At 41.9% G+C, this 20,062-nt stretch overlaps 1 protein-coding gene across 3 annotated transcripts in view; it reads left to right on the top strand.

Annotated features, from left to right (window-relative positions):
• Positions 1–20,062, top strand: part of LOC114664049 (CMP-N-acetylneuraminate-beta-galactosamide-alpha-2,3-sialyltransferase 1-like) — a 400,960-nt gene that overhangs the window by 304,137 nt on the left and 76,761 nt on the right. For all 3 annotated transcript variants that reach the window (XM_028818032.2, XM_051936015.1, XM_028818033.2), the window contains one exon: positions 7,047–7,240. In XM_028818032.2, the coding sequence (XP_028673865.1) occupies positions 7,047–7,240 (194 nt within the window). The remainder of the gene's footprint in view (positions 1–7,046; positions 7,241–20,062) is intronic.

The raw sequence follows: 20,062 nt of genomic DNA, 5'->3' as shown, positions 1-20,062 counted from the left end.
TCTAAGAGGATGAGAACAGATAAATGGCCTCTGTCTGCATTTACCCGCAAATCATTTACTACTTTAACGAGTGCAGTTTCTGTGCTGTGATTTGTTCTAAAACCTGACTGAAATTTATCAAGAATAGCATGTTTATTAAGGTGCTCATTTAACTGCATAATGACTGCCTTCTCTAGAATTCTCTAACCATAACCCTAATTAAAGTGCAAGACAATGATTATGTTTTTATATTATGTACATTAAAGAGCAATCAACAACAAATCAAATCAAATTAATAATATATTGAACAATTATTATAAAAGCAGACTCTGCAGCTGCTGCATGAATAAAAAATTTGCCATGATGATTTTATTTTGGCAAACAATTCAGGTAAATTACTACTTTCAGTAAGCGGAAGTGGGTCAAAAGTTGCAAGACACTTTAGTAATGTGTGTAATGGAATACTTGTACACAAAATTTCATTTACGTCAAGCAAAAATGCTCCGTCACAATGCAGATAACGTGCCTCATTCGGGACTCCATGAGCAACACAAAGTCAAACCAGCGGTACCCAAGGATTCTCTGAAGAGACACAAGAGTCCAGTCCTTGTCTCAGGTCACTGAATAGCATCCATGTCTCGAAACCATATAGCAAGACAGGACTCTAAAGACTTGGACCTTCGTCCTTTTGTAGATATCGGGAGAGCCACGCACCCCTTTCCAGCACCCCCCCATCATGCTCTTCATAGGAAGAGTCAACAGAAAAATTAGGAAAAATGTCTCATCTTGGGGAATTGGCACAGTCCTCCATTTCTTTTAAGTCATTGTGAAATAATCCAGACAGCACAGCAAAGAGGTTTGGGGGCAGCCACCCGTATACAGGGGGTTACAACACAGTTCCATTCCTACGACAGTGATGTAACCCGAATTTTAGTGTATGTCGAAACACACCATAGCCTAAGTCACTTACCTATCCTAACACAGTTGTAAAATCATAATCTAGAACATAAAAACACAACTAAGCCACAGAAAAAGGAAAAGGACATAAATATACCGTACTGTACATTGTACCGTAGTAACAGAAAAAAATGAGTGTAAACAAAAATACCTTACCTTTATTCCAATTCCAATTTACAACAATCTTTCCATCTCAATCATTATGCCACTTCGCTGTTTAGTAATCACAGTCGATTTCATAGCGGCCGATCGATCCCTTTACATGTTCCTGGATGCGGTCTGTGGCACCTTCTGTCTTGTGCTCGGTCCTGCCAAGGTAGGCTCCGCCCCTAGAGAATCTTAAATTGAATTAAGCAGGTTTGAGAATGTTAATGTCAAATTTCATAACACAATTAATACAACAAAATGGCATGGACCTAGAATTAGTTTAATAAAGAACAATTTGTACCCTTTGCTCATGATCTGCAAAGATGTTACAGATAGTGCGTCTCAGTTTTTAAAAATCAAAGTATAAGCTCATTAGTATTCATGTTTATTCATTTTGTACTGTCGCATTTAAAAGCATTTTCTGATGTGATTGCTGAGTAGATATTAGACGGAGGGTGGCACGGTGGTGCAGTGGTAACGCTGTTGCCTCCCAGTAAGGAGACCTGGGTTCGCTTCCCGGGTCATCCCTGGGCGGAGTTTGCATGTTCTCCCCGTGTCTGTGTGGGTTTTCTCCGGGTGCTCTGGTTTCCTTCCACAGTCCAAAGACATGCAGGTTAGGTGCATTGGCGATCCTAAATTGTCCTTGGTGTGTGCCTTGTGCTGGGCTGGCGCCCTGCCCGGGGTTTGTTTCCTGCCTTGTGCCTTGTGTTGGCTGGGATTGGCTCCAGCAGACCCCCGTAGTTAGGATATAGCTGGATGGATGAATATTTGATGGAGGTGGTCCTGATGCCCAGAAATGCCAAGCTATATAACTTTGCTTTTCATTTTAGTTTTATCCCAAAAAGTTTGCTTTTCACTGAAGTTTTATCCCAAAAAGCCCTCACAGCTCCCCTTGCAGTTATTAAATTAGAACATTACACAATTAGAATGATTGTGATTAGAACAGGCACGTCAGCCCAACAAGCTGGTTATTTGTCCAGCATAGCATCAAATGAAGATCTGAAGGTCCCTAAAGTCCTCATCTCACTCCACCACACTACTTGGTCCTTTTTTTACTGTATGTCTTTCTTTCTTTTTTTTTTTGTTTTTTTGTTTTTTTGGCACGAGGAAAAACTTTAACATTTGTTAACAAGTTTCTAAGCATTTCCCCCAAGTTCTTGTTGCAAGATAGCATCTGGGATCCATCCATCCATCCATTTTGTAACCCGCTGAATCCGAACACAGGGTCACGGGGGTCTGCTGGAGCCAATCCCAGCCAACACAGGGCACAAGGCAGGAAACAATCCCAGGCAGGGTGCCAACCCACCGCACTGTACTAATTCACACCATTGTTGTAAACAGTCCAACCATGCCACCTCTTAGAGTCTCTGTTTCCTTAAAGTGAAAAGGCTCAGGATGAAGGAATTGATACCGTTGACTGGCCCCCACACTCACTCGGCTGACCTCAGTCCAATAGAACACCTCTGGGTGGGACATTATGTTTTGGTCCATCCGACATCTCAGACTGTCCAGGAGCTCAGTGATGCCCTGGTCCAGATCTGGGAGGAGATCCCCCAGGACACCATCCATCGTCTCATTAGGACGTTGTCAGATATGCATACAAGCACGTGGGGGCCACACAAACTACTGACTACGCCTCTGTTATATACCATTTGGTATGGGATTCGTGAAAGCGGTGTTAATGTTTGTGATGTGCCATCTGTTGGAGTTGCTGCAATGAAATTTCGGCCAAATGGATTCGCCTGCTTGCCGCATCATTTCTTCACTTTGATTTTCGGGGTGTCTTTGAATTCAGCCCTCTGTTGGTTGATCATTTTCATTTCCATCAAATGATGTACCATCCTTTTGTTCCTAACACATTACCAGTCCATAACAGTAGAGATATCCAGCAGGATTTTTTTTCCCCATTGAGATCTGATATGTTTTCTAAGTGTTCCTTTAATTTTTTTGAGCAGTTTATTACATGCAGGAAGACAAAATGTTAGATTTGAATGCACAGTAGAAGGTGTGAGACCTGAAAGTACATCTGATGAGAAGGACCAAGTAGTCACAGTGGACTTGTCACGTTCTACTGAAGAGCCATTAAGGACAACCATTAAGAAGGGTAATAGGACGACTTGTGGAGTACAATTCATGGAGGTTATGCTCAAGCGGTGAGGTCTCACCTGGAGACCTGTGTGCAGTTTTGGTCTCCATATTACAAAAAGACATAGCAGCCCTAGAGAAAGTCCCGAGAAGTGCGACTAGGCTGATTCCAGGACTAGGGGAGAGACTAATAATAATAATAATTCATTACATTTATATAGTGCTTTTCTCAGTACTCAAAGCGCTATCCACACAGGGAGGAACCGGGAAGCAAACCCACAATCTTCCACAGTCTCCTTACTGCAAAGCAGCAGCGCTACCACTGCGCCACTGAAGGAGCTGGAGACCCCTTTTCTAAAACTCAATCCATTGAGGGCTACAGTGCCTGCCCAGTCCTCAAACACACCCGAATGTTACGCCGTGCATTCCTTTTCTAACGTGTTTTTTCGTTTTAGTTAAATTACAGAGTGCTGAAGCTTCTTTCTCAGGGTCACACAGCACACCGGTGGTGAGAAATGAACTGTTAAGAGGACACAACTTAATCAAATGCGTCACACTGCCTGCCATAGCAGTTGTATAAAATGCCACATTAACACCTCACCTGATCATTTACTGGATTGAGAATTGAACCCTTGGAGCTGTGCAGCAGCCACACTAACCACTCCGTCATAAACAAATTCAAACCAATAGGCAGGATAATGAAAATACAGCATATTGACAAACTGTGCCTTATTTATGCCATTCGTCTCAGTTTTTGAATTCAATTTCTTCTTATTCAGCATACTACACTTCCCCTTATGAGCCCAGAGCACTGTACACGTTTAAAAGTCTTAACGCAGAGGGTCTTCCCCATGCTGATTCTTTTTTTAATTATACAACGTTATTTCTTTGGCACAGCCGTCTGGATTTTGTCAGCCTCGGCTGGCAGATGGGGCACTCATTAAAATTTAGGCGCTGTGTGAAAATTCTTGTCTCCCTGTCACCAAGGCAAGTAAGTGCGTGTTGAAGTACTCTGAGAAGGCCCCCCGGTTTGCCCTCCCCACCCAGATGTTTGGCATGAGGCTTTTTGTAGTCTCAACAAGAACTTTGAAATGTGCAGTCCCACAGGCCAGTATGTGGTTAACTCTTCTGGTTTCCATCGCCGAGTCACTTAGCCTGGCGGCCTTTATTTCGGCAGCCTGTTTGATCTCCTCTGCCTCCTTCTACTGTTACATTCTGTCATCAGTCACCATGCCATTATTTTGAAAGAGTACATCTGTTCTGTCATCGCAGCCCCACGTGCAGGACTTCCTTTTACGGGAATGTTCTTCTTTTTGTGAAATGGGCAGGTTTGGCTCTAGTGTGAGTGAATGGGGGGGGGGGGGTGACTCCGTGCCCTGGGATGGACTGGTGGTCCGTCCTGGGTAGTTTCCCACCTTACACCTACTATTGTCAGGATAGACTCCAGTCCCCTATGACCCTAAATTTAATTTAAGAATGTAAGTTTAATGTTATTATTTACTCTTGCACAAAGGTATGTATGATGCCTTCAGAAAGAATTTGACCCCCTTCACTTTGTACACAGTGTATTGTATTGCAGCCTTGTGCTAAAATTGTTTCAATTCATTTTTTCCCCTCATCAAGCAGCAGGCAATACCACAGAATGACAAAGCGGAACTAGGATTGTAGGAATTCTTGCTAATGTATTAAAAATAAAAATTCCATTGAAACATTCTATTGACTCAAGTATTCAGAACCGTTGCTATGACTGTTCCATTGGTCATCACTGAGATGTTTCCACATCTTGTTTGGAGTCCATCTGTGGTCAAATGTTTGTGTTCCGCCATCTGTTGGAATGACAAATGCAATGCATATACCTCTGTTATATGCTATTTGGTATGGGATTTGTGAAAGCGGTGTTGATGTTTGCGACGTGCCATCTGTTGGACTGACAGATGCAATGAATTGTATTACTGCAAATATTTGTGATGTGCCATCTGTTGTAATGTCACAGCACAGCAACCAGATGGACACACAGACACTTGTCCTTTTATTAAGGTGGATTCCAGTCAGAAATATGTCTGTTATATGCCATTTGCAATGGGATTCGTAATAGTGGTTTCAATGTGTGTGGTGCACCATCTGTTGGAATGACAAATGCAATGCGTTTTATTACTACAAATGTTTGTGATGCGGCATCTTTTGGATTGACAAATGCAATGCATTTTATTACTACAAATGTTTGTGATGCGCCATCTGTTGGAATGACAAATGCAATGCATTTTATTACTACAAATGTTTGTGATGTGCTATCTGTTGGAATGAAAAATAAAATGCATTTTATAACTACAAATGTTTGTCATGCACCATCTGTTGGAATGGCAGAGACACGGCAACCAGATTGACACACAACACAAATACTTCTCTTTTTATTATCCAGTCAGGCTTCTCTTTATCTTTAGGGCCTTCTCTTTAGCACCCATGTTGAATGTCATTTTCATGTTGACAAGGCAGCCAACTACAGTACGATGCCAGTACTGTATGAGTGAAATGCATCCCATTTCATTGGTCTTTATTGAGATGTTTCAACACCTGTTTGGAGTCCACCTGTGTTTAATTCAATTGATTGTACAGGATCAGGAAATTAACATTATCTTTTGAAATGTATTTCATAATGTATGTAGAAGTACAAATTCTTTGCATTCGTTATTCCAACAGGTGGCACATCACAAACATTTGTCATAATACAATGCATGACTACAATGTTTGTAATGTGCCATGCGATGCCTATGTTTCTGTTATATACCTTTTGGAATGGGATTCATAAAAGTGGAGTTAATGTTTGTGATGCTGCTGATGACAAATGCAATAATTTCCATCCATCCATCCATTTTCCAACCCGCTGAATCCGAACACAGGGTCACGGGGGTCTGCTGGAGCCAATCCCAGCCAACACAGGGCACAAGGCAGGAAACAATCCTGGGCAGGGTGCCAACCTACCACAGGACACACACAAACACACCCACACACCAAACACACACTAGGGCCAATTTAGAATCGCCAATCCACCTAACCTGCATGTCTTCGGACTGTGGGAGGAAACCGGAGAGCCCAGAGGAAACCCACGCAGACACAGGGAGAACATGCAAACTCCACACAGGGAGGACACGGGAAGCGAACCCAGGTCCCCAGATCACCCAACTGCGAGGCAGCAGCGCTACCCACTGCGCCACCGTGCCGCCCTGTAATAATTTTATTACTACAAATGTTTGTGATGCGCCATCTGTTGGAATAACAAATGCAATGCCTACGTTTCTGTTATATGCCATTTAGAATGGGATTCATAAAAGTGATGTTAATGTTTGTGATGCCGTTGAGATGACAAATGCAATAATTTTCTTACTACAACTGTTTGTGATGTGCCATCTGTTGGAATGGCAAGTGCAATGCATGTTATTACTGCAAATGTTTGTCCTCCGCCATCTGTCAGAATGGCAGAGGCACAGCAACCAGATGGACACTCACAAACGCTTCTCCTTTTATTATCTAGTCAGGCTTCTCTTTATCATCACGGCCTTCTCTGTAGAACCCCTCTTGCCTGTCATTTTCACGCTGACCTGGCAGCTGACTACAATACGATTCACCTTAATCTTCCATTTGCAGCTGGGCCAAAACTAAATCAATCTGCCTATTTGAATACATCATTTCAGTGAGTGAAAGTGGATGGATGGATAAGTCATTTCAGGGGAAATCTCGAGGCTTAAGAAAGCTAAATTCTGCATATCTTAGATTTTACTTAGGAAATAATTGGTAGCTTTAGAGTACCCTGTTGGAAAAAAAAAATATGAAAAAAAGAAAATGCTTGTTTGCTAACATCTCTCCTCTTCTAATCTGTGCAGAGGCTGCAGTCGGAGAAGAAGCCTGCCGATTTCAATGAGGTAATAAAGAAACTGTTTGAGATCGTCCCTGGCCAAGATATTTACATGGACTGGGGAGCCTCGCGCTGCAGGAAGTGTGCCGTAGTAGGGAACTCTGGAAACCTCAAGGGATCCAATTATGGGGCCGAGATTGACTTGAATGATTTTGTGCTGAGGTAAGTAATACATTCAACGGGATGTATCTCATCATAAAAGTGCTGTGTTCTTCACAACCCTGGCAAATGTATGAAGAGCAGGCCGCTTTGCTTCACCCCCAATGTGTTTGTGCTTTGATTATCAGTCAGTCCCCTTGAGCCGCAGATTGCTTAAAAATGTTACATCAGAGTCGAGTTTCTTTCCTTATTGTATTTATTTTGTTCGTATATTATACTGTGTGCAGGTCCTCTGGGCTCACAGTGGCCAAATCAGTTCAGACCCCTTAAGCAAAATGTCCTAAAGTTTTATGGTGGGCCCGCCTTCTGGGGTCCATCTGGGAAACATTGTTGCCCCCCCAAAATCAGTGCTGACTGCCGTTTTCACACCTTCCGTGATGCAGCCTGATACTGGCATCACATGTAGGATGTAAGATTTGCCAGTTTTTTCTTTTTGTTTGGCTCTTTTAATAAGTGGTCCTGCGTCAAGCTGCTGTTTTGAGGTGCAGTGCGCTACTTTAGTAGGGAGTTTTGATAAATGACATAAAATTTTTGATCAATAGCTGCTTGTCAAACTGACCACTCTTACAGTCGAAGTGTTTAGCTGGGAACATGCAGCTGCTATCCCACCGGCCCGGCTTAGTGACTTTAGCCCAGTCGTGTTGGGGTTTTGCTTTCTTGATGTGTGAATCGATTTATTCTTATTTTTACTCATCCACTGCCCACCACGTGAAGTTATCAGTTATAATAATTCATTACATTTATATAGTGCTTTTCTCAGTACTCAAAGTGCTATCCACACAGGGAGGAACCGGGAAGCGAACCCACAATCTTCTTACTGCAAAGCAGCAGCAGCACTACCACTGCGCCACCTGTGAGAACGTTATTAGCAGTACAGCAATAAACATCATTCATGTGACCCGAGCAGGCGCAAGAAAGCCACTACCATGTTACTGTTGGCTGGAGTATAAAGTCGGACAACAGGCCGATAAGACCAGTTTTCTTATTTTTAGACCTATATTTGGTATTTTTATTATCATTTGTGATTTTGTTTTTTTACCCTTCTTCTACATGTTTTGCCTATTTAAAAAATTTTCTTCCTAACCCTGGAAACCAGACAGACACGCAGATTACACAGACACTTGTCCTTTTATTAATGTGGATACACACACACACACATAAGCAATGGGGCGCAGTGCTTAAGGCTTTGGACTTCAAATCCCACTTCTGACACCAATGTGTGACCCTGAGCAGGTCACTTCACCCTCCTGGGCTCCAATTGGAAAAAAAAAAAAACAAAAGAAATGGAAGCAATTGTATCTCAAATGCTGTAAGTCGCTTTGGATAAAAGCATCGGCCAAATAAATAAATGTACACGGCGCCACCGCAACACTGCATCCACCATAGTTCTGTGTGTGAAGAAAATTGAAAATCGATTTTAAAATATCGCCAAGGCATTTACTACTGATGCTTAATGTCTTATTACTGCTTGAAATGACTGATTTGTAATTCATTTTTCACATATGGCTGCAAAGCCCCATTTTCGGCAGCAGTTCCCTCCGTGCCCTAATGGTCAACTCCCTTAGCTCAACCTTAATTAGTCGCCGTGAAGTAATTCAAACAACACAGGAAAGCATGTTTGGGGACAGCTACCCGTATACTTAAAATAGGCGAAGATCTGATCAAAAATCAAAAAGTCTGGCGAGACAGACAAAACATGGCGGGTTTAAAGCCGGGCAGGGGAAATTACGGCATCCGGGCAGGAACCGGATGAGATGTTGTCGGGCCCAGGTGGAATTTCCCGTGGTCGGTGTGTAAAGGAACAAGAGAAAGGATCAGTGCACTCTGCCATCCTTTTTTTGGGCCCTTTAGCTGCCTCCCATGCACACGTGCGTGACATCGTATAAAACGCTAGTTGGTTATTAGAGAAACCTTTGTCATTGCGCTGGCACAGCTGAAACCTGTTATTCTGTTCACTGGAGTTATATGGTACTGGCATTCTTAAGGTTCAATTCTGGGTTCAAAATTGGCCAAGAAATGAACTTAATGGTATCTTGACAAAAAAGTATCAACATCCATCCATCCATCCATTATCCAACCCGCTGAATCCAAACATAGGGTCACGGGGGTCTGCTGCAGCCAATCCCAGCCAACACAGGGCACAAGGCAGGAACCAATCCCGGGCAGGGTGCCAACCCACCGCAGGACACACACAAACACAACCCACACTAGGGCCAATTTAGAATCACCAATCCACCTAACCTGCTTGTCTTTGGACTGTGGGAGGAAACCGGAGCGCCCGGAGGAAACCCACGCAGACACGGGGAGAACATGCAAACTCCACGCAGGGAGGACCCGGGAAGTGAACCCAGGTCTCCCAACTGCGAGGCAGCAGCGCTACCCACTGCGCCACCGTGCCGCCCAAGTATCAACATGAAAACGTGAAATGTGAAAAGTTCTTGGCAACTGGTGCTGCATATAGTAGATTCAGAAAGTATTCAGACCCCTTCACTTTCTGCATACTTTACTCTCTTGTAGATTTAATTATTAAATGGATAAATTTACAGGTTTTTTCCACATTACATTCGATAACCAATAGAAATATTTAGTTGTGGCCCTTCAAAGTGTGCTCAGGTGCCTCCGGTTTGCTTTAATTCTCCTGTGGCAAATAGAATGGGTCGGCCATCATAAGGCACACATGTTACCTGTGTGTAGAGCAGAGGTCCCCAGCTCCGGTCCTGGAGGGCCGCAGTGGCTGCAGATTTTCATTCTAACCCTTTTCTTAATGAGTGACCTGTTTCTGCTGCTAATGAACTTCTTTTAAATTCATTTTAGTTGACTTGCCCTTGAAGACTCAGACCCCTTAATTGTTTCTTTTTCCTTAATTAGAAGCCAAACAATAATGAGATATAAAATGAGCCAAAACAACTAGGGGTTGCCACAGCAGATCATCTTGTTCCATGTCTTCCTGTTCTCTATAAAAATATAAAAAATAAAAATATTCATAATAAAAAGCTAGGGGGCTCTGCCCCCTGCGGGCTTCGCTTGCCATCCCCTGGGCGGGCACTATGCGCCAGCCACTTCGCATCTCTGCCACTCACGTATGGGTAAGCGGATGTCCAATTTAAACAGATTGATACTTTTGTGGGAATTGTTACATAAGCATAATAGACCTAACTTATTTTACATTACAGCGAGTAATTAACCATAGTTAAAAATAGTAAAATGTAATAAATTGAAATAAACTTATGTTTCACGTTGCTTTACTATTATCGCTAACAAGTCGTCACACATTGGTTTATTATAAATGCAAGTGTGATCTTTTGGATTCATACAGAAATCCCAGAAAACTTCTTTTCCTGTGTTTTTCAGATAAATTTCGTGTACAGTGCGATACTTTTGGACGTATGGATTTGTATCCATTATTGGCTGTAGAATTTCTAATACATCCGATCGTTTAATTCTTTCGATTCTATGTTGCATCCGTGATCATAAATATAAACCTGACCGAATTTTGGTTTCTTCGAAATTAAACTTGTTGGAGTCTATGGTCCTGAATTGTGTAAATCTACATTTTGAGCATTGAATGGTGCGAACGCAAACAGATTATTATTGTAGACTTTCACCAAACAACAAATCTTTTAATTTTCATGGATAGGCTTCTTCATTGGGAAGAAACACTACTTTTCCCTGATGGCAACACGAATTAGACGATCTGCAAGTCTCCGACTTAAACTTTAAAGCCGAACAATATCTACACACTTCTGACATATCACCTATGTCCATATATTCGATTTATTTTTGCTGTTGTTTCACCGAATAATATTTTCTGTTTGTTAGCACTAATGTGATCTTTACTATCAGTTTTTTTGAGACTTTTGAATTTTAGTCATTTTAATAATCTCTAACCTGCTCTGCATTTGTACCGCGCCAACGTTTTTGAACCTCTTTACGGCGTTCTACTTTGTCTTCTACTCTTTGTCTTTTATTTCTGACCCCGCTTGGATTTCAATTCCAATTGGTTCAGGCTGATTATTACTTTCCTGTCTGACAAAAGCATTCACACGAATGAGAGTTGAGTGGACTGTGGGTATGTTTGAAAATGGTTGACAGGTAGAGAGATAATATTAAAATAATATTAATAATAAAAGATATAAAAAACAGAATTTGCAAAACCATCAGTGGGCCAAGAAAAACAGTTCTGTTAAGAAGGCCAATCTGACGCTGTTCTGTTCTGATGAAAACACAATATGCCTTCAGTGAAGTCTGTTTGTTTAGAGGCACAAACAGTGAAAATACCCTAAGGACTTACACATGGGAAAGACCAACCAGAGGTGTAACCTGACCCCAAAATCATTGTCTGTCTGTCGTAAAGGCTGTCTGCACCAAATGCACCCATGTGAGTCATTAGACGGGTCCTCTCTGCTGGAGTCCATTCAGATCTCCTCTTATGAATGCTTCAGAGGCTGACTAGTAAGTGTTGCCTTCAAAACTGAAAGGCAGCATTGGCCTTCAATAAACACCGACATCCTTTTCAGCCACGTCACTTGCTCCCTGCTCATAGCTTCCCATGCAGTGAGCCGGCCATGTTTGTTGATTTTGACCCCATCGTTAGTGCGGTCATGGATGACGCTGCTGTAACATAACACAAAGGCCTGCAGTTGGAGTTGCGGCCTCCCTGGCACCTTCTCAAAGCACTTGTTCAAGAACTCCCTCAAGGTCTTCCGGATTGCGTAATTTGGAATAAGAGACCACATAAGTTGGCATAACGCAAGCACAAGCAGCATGGAATCATTACAGAGGGACTTGGACAGAATACAGGCTTGGGCAGATTTGTGGCGGATGAAGATGAATGTCAGTTAATGTAAAGAATTACGTGTAGGAAATAAAAATGTGAGGTTTGGATAAACAATGGGAGGTCTGAAAATTGAAAGTACACCTTATGGGAAGGATGCAAGAGTTGTAGTGGACTCGAAACAATGAACTGCCAGACAGTGTTCAGAAGATATTAAGAAGGCTAACAGCATATCAGGTTATATAGCGCCTTGACGTGTGGAGTACAAGTCACAGGAGGTTCAGCTCAAGCTTTATAACACACTGGTGTGGCCTCATCTGGAGTCCTGTGTGCAGTTTGGGTTACAAAAAGGACAGAGCAGCACTAGAAAAAGTCCGGGGAGGAGCAACTAGGCTGATTCTGGAGCTACAGAGGATGAGTTATTGAGGAGAGATTAAAAGAGCTGAGCCTTTACAGTTTAAGCAAAAGAAGATTAAGAGGAGACATGATTGAAGTGTTTAAAATTATGAAGGGAATTAGTCCAGTGGATGGAGACAGTGACTTTAAAATGAGTTCATCGAGAACATGGGGACACAGTTGGATACTTGTGAAGGGTGAATTTCGCACAAACATTAGGAAGTTTTTCTTTACACAGAAAACCACAGACACATGGAATAAGTTGCCAAGTTGTGTGGTAGACAGCCGAACTTTACGGGCCTTTAAAACTCGATATTACTAAAGAATTAAGTGTTCAGGACTAGTAATCTTTGTTGGGCTAATTGGCCTGTTCTCGTCCAGATTGTTCTAATGTTTCTAATGGCTCTTGATGAACATCCTCAACCAAATTCCTGGTATACTTGGCCATCTTCAAGTTTTACGTTATCTTTATTATGTACCTCAAAATAGTCAGAGGATTAGCCTCTCGAAAGCTGTCCTAATTATTAATGGTATACACTTAACATCTTCAAATCTCATCCACATGGTTGCTGGTAAGATGTTAACCAGTGTGCTGCCTGGTGAATAACCTACGCAAATGTCACTGCATTTTCACGTCAGGTGAAGTCAAGTGGCTTTATTGTCATACCATCCAGATACAATATTACGGTATATGCAGTGCTACAAAATTACATTCACAACAGTGCAACATATACATGAACACAGGACAAGTAATAAAACTAAGATAGATAGATAGATAGATATGTAAGGCACTAGATAGATAGATAGATAGATAGATAGATAGATAGATAGATAGATAGATAGATAGATAGATAGATAGATAGATAGATAGATAGATAGATAGATAGATATGTAAGGCACTATATAGATAGATAGATAGATAGATATGTAAGGCACTATATAGATAGATAGATAGATAGATAGATAGATAGATAGATAGATATGTAAGGCACTAGATAGATAGATAGATAGATATGTAAGGCACTATATAGATAGATAGATGGATAGATAGATATGTAAGGCACTATATAGATAGATAGATAGATAGATAGATAGATAGATAGATAGATAGATAGATAGATAGATAGATAGATATGTAAGGCACTATACAGAGATAGATAGATAGATAGATAGATAGATAGATAGATAGATAGATAGATAGATAGATAGATAGATAGATAGATAGATAGATAGATATGTAAGGCACTATATAGATAGATAGATAGATAGATAGATAGATAGATAGATAGATAGATAGATAGATAGATAGATAGATAGATAGATAGATAGATAGATAGATAGATAGATAGATAGATAGATAGTGTGGACAAAGGTTCGAAGTAAACAGCAGGCAAACACGAATCAATAGCAGAAAGCAATTTCTTTATTCTTGGTGAGAGGAGGCTTGCAGCCCCTGTCAGCGTGTGTCACTGACAGTTAGATCAAATAGCCCGTCCAAGGATGGGAGTTAGCTCAGTTTTATAATAGTTTGTTTACTAAACGAAAAAAGGAAGTATGGCAGTTCAATTTGAGGTCAAACAGATCGTTATAGCTTGTGGTCACACCCTGGATTTGAACATACAGGAGCACACACAGTGTTTCTAGCAGTTAAAAGAGTTATTAGCACATTCACAGTCTTGAGCAATAGCCCTTGTGAGCATCAACACACACAAGAGCAACTGCAGCGATCTCCCAGCTAACTGTCACAGGATGAGTGCAACCTAAGCAGATTTAGACAATACTCACTTCCGCATTCTTTCTGCACCATCAGGGTTACAATACTTCAATGGCTACGTGGCAGTTGCAATTTAAGAATCTTATTATAGCTTACATTTTGTACATAATAATCATCACACATAATAATTGGTTATACAATATTAAACACTACCTTAAAAGTTAGTTTAGTACATTTGTCATACAGGAATACACTCTTACAGCTTAGTGTCTGTATTAGAGTACATTTGTTCAGTTAGCTTAGCACATCCTTATTTATTAATACATAAGTGACATGTTTCTTATAGTTCTATTAGCACCATACTTTGTTATTTGGAAAGACTGAAGCACCCTAATTCTAAATATATCTTCCTCAATAGATAGATAGATAGATAGATATGTAAGGCACTAGGTAGATAGATAGATAGATAGATAGATAGATAGATAGATAGATAGATAGATAGATAGATAGATAGATAGATAGATAGATAGATAGATAGATAGATAGATAGATAGATAGATAGATATGTAAGGCACTAGATAGATAGATAGATAGATAGATAGATAGATAGATAGATAGATAGATAGATAGATAGATAGATAGATAGATAGATAGATAGATAGATAGATAGATAGATAGATAGATAGATAGATAGATAGATAGATATGTAAGGCACTAGGTAGATAGATAGATAGATATGTAAGACACTAGATAGATAGATAGATAGATAGATAGATAGATAGATAGATAGATAGATAGATAGATAGATAGATAGATAGATAGATAGATAGATAGATAGATAGATAGATAGATAGCAAGTGTGTCAAATGTACTACATATAAATTAACTACTAGGAGCAGATCTGAGTGTAGTGGGGCAGCACAGAGTTCAGACTCTGCACAGCCAAGGTGTAGAACCTGTTGCAGACCCTGGCAGAACTGGTTTGAATGCTATGTTACCTTCTGCCATATGGAAGTGGGAAAAAGAGAGAGCATGGGTGGGATGGGAATGGCCTTTCACAATCTCATGGGCTTTGCGGATGCAGCACTTAATAAACGATTTCTTTAATGGAGGCCAGGGAGGTCCCATGATCTTCCCTGCTGTGTGTACTATCCATTGTAGGACCTTGCAGTCAGAAATAGAGACTGCATTTACCAAACCAGACAGTGATGCAGTTGGTCAGAATACTGTTGATGGTTAAGCTTTCTGTTTTCTGAATTCTGTTAAGCTGACACACTGGCGGCTGTAACATCTTTTTTGTTTCCTATCTTATCTGTGCAAATAATTTGTACTTTTTTGTTCCCTCAAGAAGCTAGAAATGCCTTGTAAACACTAATAAATCTTGCGCAGTATGTAAAATACTGTGTATATATGAGCTTCTTCCATCGTGTTATGACCAGAATGAAGACATATTTGGCCATCACCCCTACTTTATAACATTAGGAAAGACCAAGTAACTCCAAAAACTAAAAAAGGCTCAATTTTGAAAAAATGGCAGTTACTAGGATTTTCCATTGCATGTGAGAAATTTCCAGAAGAGGTTACCACCAACACTGCATATTCACTGTGGAAAATGCTTTGGAGAATTCCATCGATCAGCACTAATCAACGTCATCTCTTCTCATCTCTTGTCCACATTATGAAGACAGAGTGTTGCTCTACTTGCACCAGTCATCATATCTCCATTCTGTAAGCTGATTAGTTGCCATTGCCGATGAGACTCGCCACCGTCGTGTCGTCGGCAAACTTAAAGGTGGTGTTAGAGCTGTGTGCAGCCGTACAGTCGTGAGTCAGCCGAGAGAACAGAAGGAGGCCGAATATGCAGCACTGGGGAGTGATGGTGTTGGAGATGACATTTCCAATGTGGACTGCCTGGGGTCTCTGTGTCTGGAAGACCAAGATCCAGTTGCACAGGGAATTGTTGTAGCTTAGCAGACCCAACTTACCAATGAGCTGTTGAGGGACGATGGTGTTGAATGGCGACCTGAAACCTATGAACAGTGGACAGTAGATGATATGGCATCTGTAGTGGAGTGGATAGGTAAACTGAACGGGGTCATATGATGTGGGAAGTCCAGCTTTCTGGTGGCCCAAGACTAGCCTCTCAAAGCACTCGATGATGACTGGTGTTAGTGCTATAGCACAATAGTCGTTGAAGAAAGAGACCTGAGGGACTTCTTTGGTACGGCTATGATGGTGGTGGTTTTGGATCACTTGGGGATGGCTGTATTCGTCAGGGAAATTGTTTAAGACGTCCATAGAGATTTCCATCAGCTTTTCGATGTTACTCTTTGATGAGGAGCAAATAGGGCCAGAGTGTTCACCAACCCTGAGAGAAATGGAGGACGATAGCTTCTCCGTTTTTCAGTGAAGCACCAGGGAAACATCATTTGGACTGAATGTTAATATCCCTTCCTGCAGTAACAGCCATGTACAGTGTATTTATAGCCATGCATTTATCTTGTTCCACTTGGGCATTCATCAGAAGGCTGCATTGTTATTTTATATGTGTAATACGCTTCTGACAGGTAATCTTATAAAAACGATGGCCGGCCAACCAGCACTTCACATAAAGCTGCTCACCCATCCAGGCATACGTGGTCTTTATGCTTTATAAACTGGGATTTCTGGCAATTCCTTATCACTAACATTTTTAAGCAGGGACCTAGTTTAGTTGCATTTTAAAGATATGTTTTAAACAGAACAACAAGCTGCACTAACACAGACGTATTGTATGTTGAGCTTGTGGTGACTCATAGAGCAATTTGGTAAATTGCAGGTGAAGCTAAATAGCAGCTTACAGCGCACAGGGGATATCCTTCATCGCTTTTGCGAGGGCTTTATAGTGGACAGTGGATTATTTTGATAGATGAGGACGCTGGGACACATTAGGCATGAACCATAATTGAAATCCTCCAGCCGTGGCCTTCCTTGACCCTTTCACATATCTTGAGGGATACCCTTGAACACAGGTGTATTCACTAGACCTATCATTACCTAACGATGGCTGCGACCCCTGCAAAATATTTCAGTTGTGAACAATAAGAGGCCATTCAAAAGGTCCCCGGGATCAAGTGGTAGTGCGTGAATACGTCCTATTTTGCAGGCAGATTCAGTTACACTTCACTCGTCCTGTCGGCCACTTTGATGCAAGCTAGCACCTGGCAGAACAAAGTACCACGATGACACGATGAAGAAAACTTTGATTTTGACGAGTTCACCGTAAAGCATTCCCTATTGTGCTTCGCAGTTAGGAGACCCGGGTTCGCTTCCTGGGTCCACCCTGTGTGGAGTTTGCATGTTCTCCCCGTGTCTGTGTGGGTTTCCTCCGGGCGCTCCGGTTTCCTCCCACAGTCCAAAGACATGCAGGTTAGGTGGACTGGCGATTCTAAATTGGCCCTAGTGTCTGCTTGGTGTGTGTGGGTGTGTTTGTGTGTGTCCTGCAGTGGGTTGGCACCCTGCCCGGGATTGGTTCCTGCCTTGTGCCCTGTGTTGGCTGGGATTGGCTCCAGCAGACCCCCGTGACCCTGTGTTTGGATGCAGCGGGTTGGAAAATGGATGGATGGATGGCATTCCCTATTGAGTGCTGGCTCTCAGTCAGTTCTCTTACTCTGAGTGGTCAGTAGGGGGCACAAACGCAAAACATAAAGTATAGCATTGAACTAATGTGTCTGCCCCAAACTGAGATAGAATTGGGGAACTGATGTTTTTATATAGCCGAGTGTTCAATTCAAAGCAGATACTTCTGTTTCTGTCATTCTGTCATAGCATCTTAGCCACCAGAGCACAAAGCCAACATGGTGTTTATCAGCAGTGGATTCAGAAAGTATTCAGAGCTGTTCACTTTGTACTTTCTCGTATACAAAGTATAGGGAAAGTATTGTAATCGTCCAAAAATTCGATTTTGAGATTTTGATGAATCTCAACGTTTTAGACCTCAGTAAGTCTGAAAATACCATTTTTGGAATTATGTCTGTGTGTGTGTGCGTGTGCGTGTGTGTGTAAATACGATAACTTGAGTACGCTTTCACTTGGGTCAACCAAATTTTGCATACGAGTACAGTGGTACTCTCTGGTCACGACTGTAATTCATTCCAAAACTCTGGATGTGATCCGATTTGGTCGCAACCCGAAAGTACTTTCCCCATGAGATTGCATGTAAATACAATTAATCCGTTCCAGACCGTACAAACTGTACCTAAATATATATTTTTTAAGCACAAAAATAGCTAATTATACCATAGAATGCACAGCGTAATAGTAAACTAAATGTAAAAACATTGAATAACACTGAGAAAACCTTGAACAACAGAGAAAACTAACATTGTAAGAGTTGGCACTATAGCGCTACGAACCGCTTGCTAAAAACACTTTTTTTATGAGTTTTCAGCACAGGGAAAAAAAATGAAATGCCGCTTCTCTTGCGAAACTTTTCAAACCATCCTCTACTGGCTTTAAATTCCTCATCTTCACCACTCAAAGAAGGATTTTTTTCAACAAATCGTCATGAATCTTCCTGGCTTTCTCGCATATGATCGCCTTGCTTACACCATCCCCTGCAAGTGGCTTCTCATTCAACCACACTAGCAACAGTTTTTCCAGCACTTGAGGCATCTGCTTGGTTCACATTGTAACTCCTTTTGCAACATCAGCTGCTTTGTTAGGCCCTGTATACGCAAACAAAAGAAAATGGGAAACGGAGAATGGGAAATCATTGGCGCGTACGAACGCGCGTAGGGAAACTGACCGCCAGTGTTTTTGTTCACCACCAGAGCGTGTGGTCGTGAAAAGATGCAAAATTTTGGCAAACTTTTTGATCGTAACCCAATTTGTACGTGTTCGGAAACGTTCATGACCAGAGGTTCTACTGTATTAGGTACAAAATGTAGATTTCTATCAACTTTTGAGCTATTTCCGCTAACCAGAAGTGGTACTTTTTTATTCATGCAGCTGCAGAGTCTGATTTATTCAACTTTACTTTTGTAATCCATATTACTAACCGAGAATGGTAAACCGGATGGCATGGACACAGGTACACGGTGATGGGACCATGAGACGTACAGCGCGCGTCTCATAAACCGCAAGCGAAGTCGTATCCACCGCGCACGAAGGAGTCACGGCCCAAAAACGAAAGAGCTCAACTGACGTGAATGAGAAATGAAGCAACAACGCGCCCATAGCTAACGACTACCGACACAGCCACACAAAAAAGAGGATTCTGCGCTGCAGCCCAGATTCGAACGGAAGAGGCTACGGAGGCCCCACAGGTCCACAATGATGGTACGGAGTGAAGGCGCAGGCGTCACCGCCATATTGTGAGTGGCACTACTGCGGAGTGAAGTTAGGAATAATGTGCTGCTTGGGATTGTACAAAACGCTGAACGCTTTACACCAAATTCAAACACAATACAGCTCAACGATACAAACAGGAGCCCACCTGGAGAAGATCAATGAACGCAGGCACCTACAATGCGCGTCTGAAACTGCGGAAGCACAGCAGGCACGGGTTCAAAACGAACAAGCTCGACTGACGGATATACAAATGAATTCAAACACAATACAGCTCAATGATACAAACATAAGCCCACCTAGATAAGATCAATGAATGCAGGCACCTACAACGCGCGTCTGAAACTGCGGAAGCAAAGCAGGCACAGGTTCAAAACGAACAAGCTCGACTGATGGATATACAAACACGAGCCCGGCTGGATAAAATCAATGCACGCAGGCGCCTACAACGCGCGTCTGAAATGCCGCAAGCAAAGCGGGCACGGCTCCAAGACGAACGAGCTCGACTAATGTATTTCAGGATACCCAACGCCAGGGGTAGGCGAGTGAAGCTTTTATTCAGCTTGAAAGAGGAACAGCACGGTTATTTATTATAGCGAGATCTGCCACTCTC

The sequence above is a fragment of the Erpetoichthys calabaricus genome, chromosome 13 (assembly GCF_900747795.2).
Source record: "Erpetoichthys calabaricus chromosome 13, fErpCal1.3, whole genome shotgun sequence".
Taxonomy (NCBI): Eukaryota; Metazoa; Chordata; class Cladistia; order Polypteriformes; family Polypteridae; genus Erpetoichthys; species Erpetoichthys calabaricus.
This window is presented reverse-complemented; position numbering and strand designations above follow the sequence as displayed.